At 43.2% G+C, this 17,409-nt stretch overlaps 1 protein-coding gene and 1 long non-coding RNA gene across 4 annotated transcripts in view; both read right to left on the bottom strand.

Annotated features, from left to right (window-relative positions):
* GLS (glutaminase) overlaps positions 1 to 6,472 on the bottom strand; it is a 59,749-nt gene extending 53,277 nt beyond the window's left edge. For 2 of the 3 annotated variants that reach the window (XM_053982906.1, XM_053982905.1), the window contains exon 1: positions 6,045 to 6,388. In XM_053982906.1, the coding sequence (XP_053838881.1) occupies positions 6,045 to 6,388 (344 nt within the window). Of the gene's footprint in view, positions 1 to 6,044 lie in introns of all 3 variants that reach the window. The other variant, XM_053982903.1, reaches the window with a different exon arrangement.
* Positions 6,473 to 12,632: 6,160 nt separating this feature from the next.
* LOC128810106 (uncharacterized) lies at positions 12,633 to 14,768 on the bottom strand. The gene is made up of 3 exons (XR_008437939.1): positions 14,500 to 14,768; positions 13,325 to 13,469; positions 12,633 to 13,218 (listed from the first exon to the last, which is right to left on the bottom strand). It is a non-coding gene; the product is annotated as an uncharacterized LOC128810106 (long non-coding RNA).
* Between the last annotated feature and the right edge of the window lie 2,641 nt (positions 14,769 to 17,409).

Below are 17,409 nucleotides of genomic sequence, written 5' to 3'. Positions count from 1 at the left end.
AGTTATGCTAAATTGCATCATCTACACCCCTACATCTTCATCATTTACATAAAGCATTCAACTGAGCTCCCCAAAACGTCAAGATTTCATGTTTTAAGGAATGTCTCTGCTACACGAGTCATTTCTGGACTGCTGAAGGTCTGGCAGAGGAAACTTCCCTATTTCACTTTGGCAAAACTAGCCAGCAAACACACTGAGAAATGTTAACTGATAACCTATTTAATTACACATTTCTGAACAATTACTCAATTTTACAGCTGTTCCAAGTATGAAATTTCTATCTGGAAAGATGCAGAAAAATACTTCAGCCATTTAACCAAGATTTTACCTGCCTCTTCATAAGATTTTAATCTATTAAAGAGATGTGCACCTTTCACAGCAGAAAATCTCTCAACGTGGTTTTCATTATCTTTCACATCTGCTGTTGTTCAATATTGGGTCACTCAGCCTAATTAAACAACGGAGCTGCACAGATGACCAAAGCAAAGAGGATGACATTCAATACATTTACAGAAAATTGCTTCTTGTCAAATAGTCCATCTTTTGGTAAAGTTTATCAGCTAAATAGGGGTGAAAAGGCTTGCTCTGCAGTTTATCAGATCAGTGATGTCAGTAACTAATGTTTGCTTAACCTAAAAGATGTGTTTTGGCACTGTGAACACACTTAGCAAGACAATTCTTTTCCACACACGTAAAAAGCTGTTTTTCAGGTCAGGGAACTTGCAATTTTCACAGTCAAATTAAGTGGAAATTCCAGTTTACCTGATTTCATAAATAATGACTTTTGATATTTCTTTACCTTCTTGGGGAAAAAAAAAAAAAGGCACCAGACTATTAAACAACTAGATTTCTTTGGTAGTATACTAATCTGTGGACTACAAGACTGCTAGACTGTTTTTTTAAATTAAAAAAAAAAAAAAAACATAGGAATTCCAAGCACAAGGACTTTGCAGTCCTTCTTTCAGTTCCTCCTTTTGCATCAGTACCATGTCTACACCAGATTCGGGGGGAGGGGGGGACGACTTCATTTTAACAAATGCTGAATTTCTAGGATAAAAACAAGATTAAATTTCAAATAACGTGAAAGATTCTTACTCTGTACTTCAGGATAGAACTGCCAAAATGTAGAACAGGACTTACAGAACAACAAATGATATAAAATTATGATATTGCTAATAATAGTTTCAGGCATTATTAACAAATATGACACCCGTCATAAAATGAGGTTACAATTACTATCACAAACAATGGTCCCTCGGGGACCATTGAAGATCTTCATCAATGACACCGACAGAGAGACTGAATGAAGCCTCAGCACGTTTGCCAATGACACCAAGCTGAATGGTGCAGGTGACAAGCCTGAGGGATGGGCCAATATCCAGAGGGACCTGGACACGCTCAAGAAGCTTGTTCAGGTGTGAACCTCGTGAAGCTCAGCAAGGTAAAGTGCAGGGTTCTACACCTGGGCCACAGTAACTCCTGGAATCAACACAGCCTGGGGGAAGAACAGATCAAGAGCAGCCCTGCCGAGAAGGATTTGTGGGTGCTGGTGGAGGAGTGGCTGGACACAACCCAGGCACGGGCACTCGGAGCCAAACGTGTCCTGGGCTGCATCCAGAGCAGTGTGGGCAGCAGGTCAAGGGAGGGAATTTTCCCCTTTGCTCCGCTCTGCTGAGACCCCACACAGAGTACTACACTCAGCTCTGGGGCCCTCAGCACAGGAATGACACCAGCCCACTGGAGCAGGTCTGGAGGAAGCCACCAAGGTGGCCAGAGGGATGAGCACCTCCCCACTAAGAGGTAAGGCTCAAGGAACTAGGGGTGCTCAGCCTGGAGAAGAGGAGGGTCCTGGGAGACCTCACTGCAGCCTTTCAGTACCTACAGTGAGTCTGCAAGAGAGATGGGGACAGGCTTTTAGCAGGGTCACAACAGGACAAGGTGTAATGGTTTTCCACTAAAAGAGGGCAGCTTTATATTAGATATAATGAAGAAATTTTATGGTGAAGGTGGTGAAATGCCAGAAGAGGCTGTCCGGTGAAATGGTAAATGCCCCACCCCTGGAAACATTCAAGGTCAGATTGCATGAGGCTCTCAGCAGCCTGATCTGGTTGAAGATGTCCCTGCTCACTGCAGAGGGGCTTGGACTAAGTGACCTTTAAATGGTCTCTTCCAATCCAAACTATTTTGGGATTCTATGGAAGCTACAAGTCACAGTCAGCAGCCACTCTACCTAAGACAGGCACTTGAAGAAGTTGTCACCATGCTACAGATGCTGTATATCTTGGCTGTATCTCCAACACTGGTCAAGTCACTAAGTAACTGCTTTCTGTCCACTCCTATAGTGAGACACTGGTCCCATAACAGAGGTGGGCAGCTATTTACCCAAGAACTACCAAGGTTCAAGAATAAACTACATATTTATAAACTCAGACCAAAGATAGACATCTTTAGTAGCTAAAAAAGAGCTTCTAGTAAAAAAAAAAAAAAAAAAAAAAAAAAACAAAACAAAAACCAAAAAACAACAACTCTAGCTTCAAAACCTTGGCCTCTACAGATGAAAGGTCTAATAAAAGTGCACTTCTGTTTCCAGCATCTCTGAGTATTGTATCCACCATACAACACTGCCTGGTTACTTGTTATTCCTCTGTTATCTAGCCTGCTAAAGCAAATTTATTTTGAAAAGTATCTCCAGAATTCATCCCTGCCCTTAAAAAAGGGCACTACCACTCCCTTGTCATTAAAAAAAAAAAATAAAACAAAACACTTCCTTTAACTGTTTGGTGATATTCTACATACTAGCATCTAGCACTATTGCAACCTAGCTAAAAAAAAGTGAGCAATTTAGCTTTCAAAAGTTAAGGTCACTCACGTTTTGCTCCTCTCACTCACCTTAATCAAGGCATTTTTAATTTAGAAATAGCTTCTACTAAGATAAACTGTTTCATCCTTTTACTGTCCAGTACAAGATGCAAGATAAACTCTTACACTGAAAGTAAAAGCAAGCAAAGAACGGTTACACTGAAAGCAGGAGCAAAGCATATTAAATATTACACATGTCTATAACTTAGGAGTGTATTAGGCTACTGCTTTTTAATAACTCAGGCATAAGCATAGATGCTATTGTGTTTTAATCCACAATTCCTATTAATTAAATTTACTGGTCTGTGACCTCTCTCAGTTTAAGCTCAATTATTTTGCCTTTAAGTTTTAGTTGGATACACAGTGTGAAGGCTGGGTAGCAGCAATAAGGAGATGGTGGAAGATGTTATGGAAAAAAATGCACCAGGGGATCTGGTTATGCAATGGGATACTAGTTATTTCATCAGCCACAGACCTCAAAATTTATTTTCACTATGAAGAATTGAACTGTTCTAAATTTCTGTATAGTTCTTGAACAGAACACTTTAGGCTTTTACTTGCAACTCCTACTCTGTACACAAGAAGTGTTAGGAAAGCAAATAAACAGGAAAACCTTACTGCTGTCTTTTGACATCATGGGTTATTTCAGTATCCCAGAACCATGACCTTATAATCAAATAGAAAAAAACCAGCCCCAACACTAACTAAAAAAGAAAAAGGCTATTGCCAGTTGAGTCCACAAACCATTTGTCAAACACCACTCAAATGTTAAGATACTACAGATGGCAAAGTGCTGGAATCAGCAGAATACAGACTGCACTGACTTAGCCCAGTTGTCAGTGCAGTTCAGACACCTGTCTTTTGAAGAACCTCACTTTTCTTCTCAACCCTGTACTCTGTATTAATATAGCAATGATTTCCACATGGAATGTACCATTTAAAAACGCTTGAAGGAAGATTATCAAGAGTTCTGCTTCAAGAAAAGTAAGAATGAAAGTATCCAGCAGCCTGACTAATGTGCCACCAGGAATTCCTGCACAACCTGAAATTAAAGAAACCTTCTAGCTTTTTCTGTAACTTCATGCAAGATGTTTTACAGAATTTCTCCCTGTTCATTTTGCGGTAAGATTTAAAGAACAATCATCTAACTTTAAAATACATCCTTTTGTCAAAAGCAAAAAATTATTAAAAGTCTTTAACTGGTTTGTGATTACACAGCTTTACCACACATGCTAAAAATTAAAGAATTTCCCTAATTGATGCTAGCTGTAGGAAGCTAATAACAGCTCAGTTTAAGAAAATGTCACCTCTTCAATAAATCACTTTTCCAATACCCTCAAAAACCCATCACAGCTGTCATGCTGTTTTTTTCCAAAGTTTTTAATGTCTTTGTGTATTTCTGCTTGAAAACAGAATTGCAGTCTTTGTAAACCACACCTATTTGACTATAGAAGAATATTTTTTTGCTCCAAAACATTATATAGAGAGCTAATTCAAAGAGGAGACTTCGTATTTGTTGAACAACGGCATAAATTTAAAAATAATACCCGTTATGATTGTGTATTATCTTGCATACAGTTACATAACCTGATGGGCATGCATTTCTTAAGGCATCTGACAGCAGAAGTAACTGGTGATGCCTTTAAAGCAGGCTGTACCCCACTGAACCAGGCTGAGTAGCTAATGCATCTGGGGGGAAAAAGCAGAGAAGAACAAGGTCACAGCCTCTCTCCCCACCTGCCATATTGAAATTCATGCTAAAATAAACCCCACAAACCACAACTCAAAAGCAGAACTATTAACAAGCTAAGGGCTGAAGATTTCCTGACTGGCTTTGTAGAATCTTTTCCAGACTAATAGAGACTTTGCTCAGTGTCAAACAAGGTACTCCTTTCTCGGCCCTGTTTCTTCTGTCATTTGCTCTTTTCATCTAGGTAATAAGCATAGCAAAGCCTGAGAAAGCAACTTGAGTTTAATTTTAATTATGCCACCCCATAATCAGCGCACAGAGTGCCTACAGGAATGCCACGGGGCACATTTCAAACATATACAAAGGAGAAGTCTTCATGGGGCTTGCAGTTGAACTGTCAAACTTCTTGTAAAAGGTTATCTGAGATTCTAAATGTATCCAGGTTCAAACAGACAATGTACAGACTGTCAAGACGGGGGTGTAGGAAATGAATACTCAAGACTTGCATAATGCTGAAGACTAACAGAGAAGAATGCTCTGCCAAACCGTTTACCTCATCATTATACTCAGCCCCTGGTATCCACTCATCAGTCATTACCAGGTACAAAAAGTGGAGCTGATACACCTGTCTCCGATAATTTTTGGGTTGTTTTTTTTTTTTTTTTTAAGGAGTATTTCAGTTTCTGAGTGAAGGAATATCAACTCCATAGAAATATACAGCCTTATCATTCTACTACCTGCACATACTTTGTCACTAAGGGACAAGTAAGGACCTCGGCACAGGCACACATCCTGAAGCACCTATAAACATCGGAACTCACCACGTACGGATGGCAGAATCTCTCCCTGGCTGCACTAGATTACAGAATTGCTAGGGCTGGAAGGGACCGCTGGAGATCACCCAGTCCCCAGTGCCCCTGCCAAGGCTGGGTCACCCTAGGGCAGGTTACACAGGAAAGCATCCGGGTGGATACAGACAGCGCTGCAAAACTTCCAAGGCAGCACTACGCACCATGCACACTGCCTTTAATAATTAATGCGAGATGACACAGCTTTCGCTTCTCTTGAAAAATATTTTTAGCCAAGTGGAAGCGCTACCAAAACCACCCTACCACCTGCGCCGGGCCTCTCCACGGACGGCGCCCCCGCACACAGGCGGGAGGGACCCCCGGGGCTGCCGGGGGAAGCCCGAGGTGCTGCCTGGGCCCCACGCCGCGGCGAGCGGAGCCCCGAGGGGCGCACACGCCCCCCGCCATGCGTGCGCGCCTCCCTCCCGCTGCGAGCAGCCGGCCGGGACCCGCCGGCGGCCGGGCCCGCACTACCCGTTGAGCGGCCGGGATGGACCCCGGAGCCCCGGGGTCCCCGCACCTGCCGGGGAAGCGCCCGCCCGGCCCGGCCCGGCCCCTTCCGCAGGCACCACGCGTGCGAAGGAGAGGCGGCGCTCACATGGCGCCTCCGCATCATCCCCCGCGCACGCCGCCCCCTCCACACTCACTTCTCCCCGCCGCCGCCTACGGCCACCTCCTTGCCGCCGCCGCCGTGGTTATTGTTGTGGCCGCTGTCGGAGGGGGGCTCGCCGGGAGTCGGCGACGGCGCCTGCGCCCCCTTCCCCGGCTCCTCCAAGGCTCCCTCCGAGCGGGTGCACAGACCTCGCGCTGACGGCAGCGCCGCCGGGCCGCGGCGGGCGGCGGGCGGGCTAGCGCCGAGAGCGGCGAGCGGCGGCTGGAGGCGTCTGGTCCCGGCGGCGGGAGCCGGGGCCGGGGCCCCGCCGCCGGCCGCCCCCGGCGGGCCGAGCAGCAGCAGCTCCCGCAGCAGCGCCGAGCGCCACAGCCGCATCATCCTGCGCCACCGCGCCGACTGCCCGCCGCGCCGCCCGGCCGCGCCTCTCGCACCGCGCCGCGCCCGCCCCCCGCCGCTCTCCATTGGCCGAGCCCGCTTAACTGTCAGGCGTGCGGCGCGCCCATTGGCCGGAGGGGACGTCACTCAGGGCCGCCGCCACGCCCCCGGCGCGGGCCGCGTCTCCCCGCGGGGCCGCTGGTGTCGCGCGCGGCCGGCGGGGCGGGAGCAGCAGCGCCCCAAGCGGGCGGAGCCGGAGCGCTGAGGGGGCCGCGGGGCGCCGCCTCCCTCCCTCATTCCTTTGCTCCCTCCTTCCTTTCCTCTCTTCCTCCTTCCCTCCCTCGCTCTGCGACGTGTAAAGGCGTTGGGAGCGGGCTGGGCTGCGGCGGTGTCGGGTTCAGGTTGCCATGGATATGGCCATTTTTAAAAACTGTGTGTTTTTGATTACGAAGTGCACCGCCTCTGCCGTGCCGGCAGGATCACAGAATATGCTGAGTTGGAAGGGACCCACAAGGATCTTCGAATCCAACTCCTGGCCCTGCACAGGATACCCCAAGAACCTCACCCTGTGCCTGAGAGCCTTGTCCGAACCCTTCTTGAACTCTTGTCAGGCTGGTGCTGTGACCACTGCCCTGGGGAGCCTGTTCTATTGTCCGACCATCCTCTGGGTGAAACGCGTTCTTTTGATAATCCCACCTAAACCTCTGTTGACACAACTGCAGTGGTCACCACAGAGAAGAGAGAAGGATGCACAGGGCCTGTGTCCGACACCCACCAGGCACCCTAAGAAAGGGCTCAGGGAACACGAGCCTCTTGGAAATGTCCTCAGAAGGAATGGTTGTTCCCACATTTTTTGGGTCAAACATTTCTGGCAAGGAGCAGAGCTACTAAGGGGTTTTCGCGTATTTTCAATAAAAGGGTAACTGCATAGCTCATTGACAAAACATACAGTGGAGGCTGTAAATCTTGGTCAAATGTCTGAAGTTTTTGGGTTTTGAGAAAAATAAATAAACCAAATACAAACCCACAAAAATCAATCACCTGGCTGCCTAGGTGAACTGGGTGTGGCCATTCTTCATGTTCACATCATCAAACATTTAATCAGAGTGGAAATTTTGCTGCTGCTCACCTCCAGGTCCCAGTTTGGGAGCCACTGCCCCATGGTTTTGAAGTCCTAAAAGCAAAAGTGTAGCAGAGAAGAGTAGCAGAAAATAACTGCAGGGCTTCAGTACAAGGTGTAAATGTCACTCTTTATATATACTTAAGCTTCTGTCACAGCTGTCAGGATATAGCATTTTGGAAGTCACAGATTTTGCAGTTACTTGGTGAAACTTTACTCACATCACCAACTGCTAAATTTGTCCTAGATGAGTACAAATCTATATTAGCAAATTTTATCCATTATGGGTAAGAGTAGAAGATGAGATTTCCTGTCATCCTATTTCCTCAGTAATGCCAACATGCAAACCAGTTTTTTAATTGTCCCTAGTCTTCTCAGTTTAGGAATCTTAATTTTCGGAGCAAAAATGTAAATACTTGTGGAGCTGTAAGTTTATTACTGCTAAATTTCCTTGTGAACAATTTCCCCATGCATTGAGGTTTATTTCATCTGGTATGTTTATTATGTTTGGCAGAGGTGGGGGCGGAAAAGCTGCAATTCTGAGTTAAAATGATCTTGCTGCACACTTTATTTGAAATGTTTTACTTTGAAGATACTGATATTTTGTTTTCCACCACCCCACAGATTGAAAGTTTCAGCTGTCTAGGCATAGTAACTTCCTCTTAAAGACCCCCATAAAACAGAGAAGGTTCTGTTACCCATTTTTCATGCACTCTGAGATAACTACAGATAGACATGGAGAACAGTCTTGCCTTGTGCTTCTACTTACCCAGCAGCACAAATACCCACAGGAGTTCCCTATGCTAATAAATTGTCACAACAGCCACGAGGGTTTTTGGAAGAAGGTATAAAGATAGCTGATAATCTATGCCTATAAAATGAGCCTCCACACACCAATGGTTTTGCTTCCCACTGATCAAGGAAACTTGAAATACCAGTGTGGGATGTGTAATCCTGTGCTGCAGTAACTTCACATAGAAAAATGCAAAGTACCTGCATTTCTCACATACTTATTACATTACCTATTATATTTCCTGGAACTAATTTTGGATTTCCATTTGCTAAGTCTTTTTTGGCAAGCCAATACTGCCTCCTTTATCCTGCTGCCCAATAATAATGTTTCTCATTTTTAAAATTGTGTTATGTAAAATACTCTAAAGATAGAAGTCTCTCAAGCACCTCTTCCATTTTTTTTAGAGTCTGCTGTTCTAAGACCAGAGACAGCAAGTGCTGTCTCTTCCAGACTGTGCATTGGTCACTAATTGAACACACAGTTCTGCAGACACTACAAGATTTAGAATTTTAGTGCCAAGGTGGTTTGTCGGTGTGACAGCTGCACTCTTTTCTAAGCCAGCTGTTTAGCCACAACCTGGTGCAAAAACTTGTCTAATTCATTTCTTATACTGTAGGGGGAGAAGAAGTGGAAGAATGAAAAATGTAATGATCTGGACCTTTCCTTTTAGCGGTCTGGTTTCTGTTCAGAACATTTCAGATAAGGTGGTGGGAAGAAAAAGAAAAAGCTACTACATTCATAAAAATATTTCCCTCTTAAAACAGTACCCCATGATACTTGACCCTACAGGAACTCTTTAATTTTACTCCCTTTTTTTTTTTCTTTTTATTTTGTACACTATTGCCTTATTCCTGTATTTAAACTTTTAGCATTGCCTTCACTTACTATATTAGTCATCTCCCGCTGCAAGTATTCTTCATTAAAGCTTTTCTTAAAACTCAAAGAAATTAATCCTCGACTTCTCTCCCTGGAAATTCCCCTGTGTTTTTAGCTGGTGAGGGCAGAAAATGCTAGTTGCTCTGTGTGTGGGACTACAGATACACAGCTTGGGAACAATGCAAAATAATAAATATAGTTTCAGATCCAGAAAGTTCAAGGGCAATAGTGACTCATTCTCTATTCTGAGAACTTTTGCTGCATAATTCAGGCCATCACTCCTTGCTCCTACTATGACTAAGCCTGAGACGTTTCACCCACTGATTCTCTCCCCTCCTCCCACTGGCACAGGTATACCAGACAGTCTTAATCTAAAGACAGAATTTTTTTTTTTCAATTTAAAATAAGAAATGTAGTAAAAACAGCATCAAAACCACCACCATTTGCTTGGGAAAAACATTATACATTTAAGCCTGTTAAACTGACACTGATTTTTGTATTGATCCAGATGTTAGACTGGGCTTTCCCATATCCCAAAAAACCCCCTTTAGACTTCTCCTTTGAACACAGTGATGTTACTTGTCTCTTTGGAAAGAGAAGACACGCCATCTGCTCTGCCATTCTGTGTTTCACACAGTATCCCAAGAGAAACAGAAAATTACAAAATGGTTTCCACACAGAGCAAAGAAATTTGAAATTAAAATTCCCCATAGCTTTTACTTTGAGTTGGTTACACAACCAGCAGTAACCATAAGCCAATTATTCTCTTTTTAATTTCTACAACTATACATGTTCTTTTGTAAGACAAAAATTATTTGAATTTAAGACAACAAGGTTCTTCAGGAAAGAAAAAAAGAGGATCTTTTTAAATAGGCATTATTTTTAAGTATTTCCCTTAAGCTGTATAGTAGCAAAATATTCTTAGTATAGCTCTCTAAAAATAATCCATATTTCAGAGGTTTTCCTTTCTAAAAGGGGCATAGCAGCATTAATCTCCTAGGAGAAAGGGCTCTGAAAAGCAGGTGCAAAGAGGTCTTCCCAGTTCAAGCACATACACTGATAACAGCTTTCAGGAAGGTTAAATCCTCCCATCAGATCAGCAGGGCAGATCTCAGATAAGCAGCAGAAATTAAGGATTATCTTGACTACGACATGAACTGTTTACTTTACTATTTTAAATGGTTATGTTGGCTCCATTTCATTTGTTAAGGGGTAATGCTTTCGAAAAGAGAACTAAGGACCAGAGACAACTATTATCTATTCAAGTATTTCTACCCATTCTAGCAGCAGTTCCTAAGAATACTCCTTTCTTTTGTGAGGTTAACTTGCTGCACCTTTGGGTAATATTTTTATATTGATTCAAGGGAAAGGTGCTCAGTCACAAGAAACATTCCCCCCTTGGATTGTACAGAGGATACAGAATAGTTTCCTCTGAGCATAGAAGCATAAGTAGTAAATAGTTACTATTTAATCTAAGAAAATGAATGTTCAAATGTTTGGGCATCATAGCTCAGAAATCCAACACGGAGGGAAAACATTCAGAGAATTTATTTAACTGGAAAGTAATGATTGAGGGAGTGACCTCAAGTGATAAACAATAAAAATAAAATCAAAAATACCCTCCCTGCATAGCACATTGATGAGTCAATAGCTCAGTTCATATCACTCACATTCCAGGCAAACAGAGGCAGTGAGGAATTAATTCAAAGGGAAGAATATTTGGAAGGATTTTCTGAGATTGTTATGAAAAAAGACTACAAGGGCCTAGGACATTCCTAGAGTGGTTAGCAGACAGCATATCATGTGTTCTAGCATAGGTAACAAGAGCAAGCAAATCACAGAAGCAGAGTTATTGAGGATGACCTGCAAAGGCTGGCACCATTTTTTCCCATTACTCTATTGGTTAACCTGCTTCCTTTCATCTTGCTTGGTGAGACAGCACCATTGTTCCTCATGCTCATTATCAGTCATAGCGTTTTTCAGATGTAAAATTCTTCACACCTCAGAACAACCAGCTTGAGAAGCTAACAGAAAAGCATTCCTTGCTGCATCCAGCACTCTGCATGTTATTTGCACTACAATATACCTAAATCATAGTGTTACATACCCCATGCATTCCACCCACAGTCACAGAATTTAATGCTTAATTCTGGTGAGATCTCTTAAACTACAACCTTAATATTTATAGAGGACAGGGAGCGGGAGCAAATTTGAATCTTCTGTTTGTATTCCCTGTCAAATATCAGCCTAGGTAACCTTGTGCAAGCAAAAAGAAACAAGTGCAAGCATCATCCAACTGCCCCATCATATACCTGAGATGAGCATGTGTGAGGGAGCCCAGGGGAGCCCATGTCTTGCTGCTCTTGAGAACAGACATGGAAAATCGGTGCCGGCATTTGGCGGAGGTCAGAGCACTTGGGCTGACCACCAGCTGGCTTGTCATGTACAAAGCTCCACAGCATTGGGAAGTCACTGGCTGACCATTAACACCTCAGTTATTAGGCCCCTAGAGGGCCTTAAGAAAAGATGAGGAGGGACTTTTGACAAGGGAACACAGAACCAGGACAAGAGGAAGGGCTTCACAGTGACAGAGAACAGGTTTAGATCAGATATTAGGAAGAAATTCTTAATTTGTGAGGCTGATGAGGCCCTGGCACAGGTTGCCCAGAGAAGCTGTGGCTGCCACATCCCTGAAAGTGTTCAAGGCCAGGTTGGATGGGGCTTGGAGCAACCTGGTCTAGTGAAAGATGGCCCTCTCCATAGAAGGGGTTTGGAATGAGATGATCTTTAAGGTCCCTTCCAACCCAAATGCATTCCACGATCTGCATGTGCCACCTCAGCCCTGAAGTGATGGAGAAGTCAGTGTGTGCTGCAGCCTCCCCTTGTACTAAGCTGGTTGCTTTCAGCTCTGAATTTCAGCACATTAAAAAGACCCTTGGAGAGATGCAAGCTTTCAGGCCAAAGCATTGAAGCGCATTAAATTGTCCCATGAAGGAAAAGCCCTGGTTTTACCCTTTCACAAATACCTGTGGCCATGTAGAAGCTTAAGCTTGACAAAACATCTAGTCTTAAGCAGAGAAACAAAAACAAAACAAGGTAAAATTAAGCAAGCAAAACAAGCAGTCAGACTGTAATGGAAACTGTCTCATCATAAGTGGTAGCACAAATAGTTTAAAAGTCTTCCACTTCCAGAAGGCTCCTCTGGAGTACACAGAAACCACTCTGATTTGGTACAGGGTATAATGCCAGCATCAACAAAATCCCACTACCTCTGAAATGGCAAATTAATCAGCAAAACCACATGCTTTTTTCTGCCCTGATATTTTTGGCACCCTCTCATTTCTGTTGCTGCACTGAGGGAAGAGCAATGTACATTTCAGGTGATTGAGTCCTCAGCCTTCCTTTGCAACTGCTGTGAGTTGCCAGTCTCCTTCCAAGCTGCAAGAGTGTTTACATCTCCTGTTTACTTAAAAACAAAAGGTCCCATAAAGACTAATGAGAAAACAGACAAGTTTTTTAATTCTTGAAGGATGTAACCTTGAAAGATTTCCCTCCTTCCCCCACATCTAATTCTCTCTTTATAAACATGTAACTTTCTTAGGGAGGTGAAAGGGAGAAAGACCAGCAGCACTTCCAGTAGTACATGGTGTACCCTCATACTCCAAGGGTATTTAATGTTTATCCAAGGACTTTTGAACAGTTCCACAAGAGTAGCCAGGGAACTGAAGATCTGCAAAACTGAGTCCCAAGATTTAAAAAGTAGAGCAATGAAGGTTTTAAAATAATCTGGATTAAGTACATGTTTTTGCTAATAACTAGTCTACTGTTTAAATATGTGGATGTTCATCCTAAACTCCAAAAAGAAAAACATTGAAAAATTTTATATTGTATTTTTGGTGCACCTGAAACACTTGTGGAAGCCACAGATTTGTGCTTCGGTAACATTAACTGCTGTCACAGAACTTCTTCACATCATCTTTAACTGCTCCATAAAGCTCCATCTTTTCAGACAGGGCTTGAAACAACTCTCACAGAAGTCAGGAGCTGATGGGAAAACGTACAAGACAAGAAACTCTAGCTTTTAAATAGTATGTTTAGCTCTCAGCATACTTTTCATAGCAGTAATAGAGCAAATTATTTGGGCTTTTACCTCAACTGACTGGGTTGTGATGTGGAAATTGGTGTGTTTCTAACTTGACATGAACTCTGGTGGCAACATCACTCATTCCCACGCACGTGCCGTGGCTTGTCACTCCCCCACAGTTGTCCTGAGACAGCTATTGAACTGGGTCGTGCTGTAAAACAGAAGAGAAACAAGCTGAGTTACAAATTGACAGGTCGTCATTCTCTGCTTTGAGAAAGAGGAGTTTCACATGATAAGGCTGTGAAACATGTCTTGAGGTGTTTTGCATTAATATGCTGTAGAAGGGCTCAAAGGAAGAGCAGTAGCCAAGAAATGCTGATAATTTAGTTTCTCTCTGTACACTTGGCCTTGTACTGCAGGAAAGGGATGTTGTCAGATAACAGACTTCACAGCCTTCCTGTCACAGGCAGTTTTTAAACTATGACCACGTGGCTTGGATATTTGGGATATTTAGATAAAGTTTCATCTGGTTCTTTGATCAACAAATGGAGCTTTGGGCAATTTTAGATACACCTATAATAAGGCATAAGGCCAAACCAGTTGCCTATCTGAATAATATGATTATATTGATTTAAGGAAATACAAATCCTGGAGTTACCAGAACATCTCTTATTCTGCCATATAGTTGCACAGAAAGTAACCGTGTAATACCCTACACTAATCACCCAAGACATCATGGGCCTAATTTGAGAACAAATCTAATAGGCCCTACTGTGGTCCATTCAATAGGAATTTTTGTTTTGTTTTCAGGCTGTTTGCTATATGTGCTGTGTTTGACTAAGTCTCATTGGATATTTGAGGACCGGCTCTGCTAAAACAGAGTCAGAGAACAGTGGCATAGTTGAGCAGCCCAGCTGTGGTAGGGAGGATATTTTCAGCTATAAATGCTTTAAGACAACAAATAAAAAGTGAACTATATTGAGTATTTTGGGCCAGAAGGCATGTAGAACAGATACATGTAATTATTCACGTAATTATGGTTAGGAAAACGTCATCCAGCCACCCTTCTGTTTCCTCCCCAGCATTGACTTACTGTATCGTGACTTCAGCAGTTACAAACTCTCAGGATTGGAAGACACATGCCCTATTAGTCATGTTTAATCAAGAAGTTACATTTGTTTCATTTCTTGCACTTTCATTATGTGTATTTTCATGCAATTCTTCTATCCAGTTTATCTCACCTTGCACATTTCTGCAAGTTTTTCTTCTGGTTATCTACCTTTTAAGTTGTATTTCTGTCTTTTGATTGATGTATTCTAACAGGGAAAGCATAGTCTAAAAGGAAAAAAAATAGCTTTAATAGTGACTCATTTTGTTCTGCTTTGCCTGTTAGTTACATTGTTTGATATGTCAACATGTTTTCTTAACAGTAAAGGTGAAATTCAGAGTTGAAAAAGCACAAGCAGTAGAATGTATTGCCTTTTTACACAGAAGTATGATTGAAGAGAAAGGTAACTGCTTAGCAGGGTTTACTGAACCTGCCTTGGTGTAAAGCCAAATAAATTCCACCCTTTGAAATAAGAAGTAATTCTTAAACTACCAGTAGTTGTTAATGATTGCTAGAACTGGAACTAATCAATGAAACCACATGCTAGTGAGTAATAATCTTCTAGAAGCATCCTGAATATAGATATTTTACCCTTTATTTAACAGAGAAGAGGGAAAAGGTTAATTTACATCTCAGTACTAATTTGAGTAACAAGAACTATTAACTTAGGAAGGTAATGAGCTGAAACATCCACCAGCTCAGTCCAATGACCCTGTACTTCAGGACAAGCAGAAAGATCTGTTTGATGGAATGCTGCTGATCACTTCCTGAGGATTGGCCAGGCTCTGGATGCCTGGCACACCCCACCTGAATGGCATTGAGTCTGGCTCAGGATAAGTGCTTGTATGGAAAAAGAAAACTGTGAGGAACAGTGCTCTTCCCACATAGTAGTTCTGAAAAAAGGTTGGTAGCCTTTTTTTGTATCCTCAAATAGATTGCAGAGAATTGGGTCCAAAGCTGCCAAATAAACATTACAAGGAGGAGAAAAAGAATGAGTACCTTTAATAGCATTACAGCTGTGCTTTTGTGCCAGCTGATTCCTGTCTCTTGCATATTTCTCATGTCTAGGCCACATTTATTGGCACATTGAGACCTCCATCTTAAAAACTGGAAGATTATCATATGCATGAGATGAAGGCAGAAGCAGTATAGTCACCAGGTGGCTCTCACCCAGACAGACAGACACAAACCAATTTTGAAGCTGAGTACTGCTGAAACTCCATATTGGGAATGCTGTGCTCCAAAGAGAGCAGCAGCAGAGCAGATTGGCTTCAGCCTGCCCGTAGCAGGACAGAGCTGGTTTGTCCCTACCTCTGTTACCTCCTGGCCTTCTCAGTTCAAGGGCATGAGTAAGAGGCACGAAGTTGCAGGTGTAACCTTTGGGTGCCTATTTCAGAGTTCACATAGAAAGTCAGCAGCATCTTCCAGCCAGAACTTGAACTGCTTAACCTTCAGCTCTCAGAGGCTTTCAGATCAGAGTTGCAAGTGGATGGAGAAGATTATTCCCAAAGAGTCTGGCAGTCTGTTACACATTACCTCGAAGCAGAGTGGGCAGAAGGATGTCAGGGCACTCTCTCTGGAGCAGAAAGAGATCTCCTGGGAACAGTCAGTCCACTGGGTCACGCCTGCCTGTGTGCAAAGCCCATGCCATGGCCCAAGAGAGAGGTCATTTATATAAATGCCTTCCTCACCCATGTCACAAAGCTGTCCACTGAAGGCACTAACAGCTCAGTGCTTTAAATGCTTTAGATTTGGGCTACATGAGAGTAAAATGATTCTTAACTGCTTCACTTTTCCTTCCTAAGGAATTACATGCTTTTTTGACCCTATAATAATGAGATTACAAGAAGAGAAAAGCGATAAGGAGTGATGCGACAGGTAATCATGAGGTAAGCATTTTTAACAAAGCTAATTAGTTTTGGGTTTACGGAAAAAAAAATAAATCTAAGTTCCGTAAGTGATCCTATAGAGATGAACTATGCCACATTCCACTAAAAAAAAATCCAGAACTCTGAGTGCAGGCTTACACATGCAAACAGCTATTTAAAGAGGTGTTTTTTACTAAGAAAATAATCTGTTTATTATCATTGCTGTAAGGCTTTTTGGTTTTTTAACTCCTATTAGTGCAGCAGATTGAACATACCTTTGCATTTTGTGAATCCTCTGCAGAATTGGCTATAGCACAGTATGTTGTAGTGGCACTGCCAATCTGTCCAGCATTTGTGTGACACGAGGCAGCACACGGGAGCAGGGCTCCCGGCACAGACACAGCCACTGGCGCTCTGCCTGCTGCCCTGAACAGTGGGAAGAGGGGCATTTGGAGCTCCCTGAACAGTGGGAAGGGGGGCATTTGGAGCTCCCTGAACAGTGGGAAGAGGGGCATTTGGAGCTGGTGTCATGAGCAAGTCAGAGCAGAAACTGTTTAGCAAAAAGCCAAATGCAGGGCAAGCTTATCATTTTTATAATTGTCCTTTAGAGATAAACCTCACTTGAAGTGATTGCTCTGAGAACAAAACCAGGGAGAAAAAAAAAAAAAAGACAAAACAACTTCTAAAAGCCTTTTCTGCCATGAGGAAATTCATCTTTGATGAAACCTGGAGGAACAGATGTTACTGAGTTCCCAGGCAAGTCAAATCTGGAAAGAAATGAACACTCTTATCCAGGAAATGAAAGTGATGGGAAGCAGCTGCAACCTGGAGCCTGCTGGCTCTCCCTGGCAAGTTCTGTGGCTGTTGCTCATCCCTGCAAAGAGGAGCTTCGGTGTCCCTTTAATTCCCTTTACTGTCAGGGACGTCCCCATGGAGGCTGGCTGCCCCAGCCCCACCAGCATACTAGAAGATTAGTTTAGGGAAAGTGTGGATGTAGTCCTAATCCTGTGTTGAAGCCATGATGGATTGCGGCCCTTTGTTACACAACAGGATCCCTCCTCTGACTCAGTGGAAAGGATTTCCTGGATGCCCAGGGCGGTGTGGATCAGACACAGGGAGGATATGCAAGAGAGCAGGCTCGCTACTCAGTCAGTCAGAGCACAGCCATGACCTAT

Source organism: Vidua macroura, chromosome 7 (assembly GCF_024509145.1).
Source record: "Vidua macroura isolate BioBank_ID:100142 chromosome 7, ASM2450914v1, whole genome shotgun sequence".
In the NCBI taxonomy this organism is placed as follows: Eukaryota; Metazoa; Chordata; class Aves; order Passeriformes; family Viduidae; genus Vidua; species Vidua macroura.
This window is presented reverse-complemented; position numbering and strand designations above follow the sequence as displayed.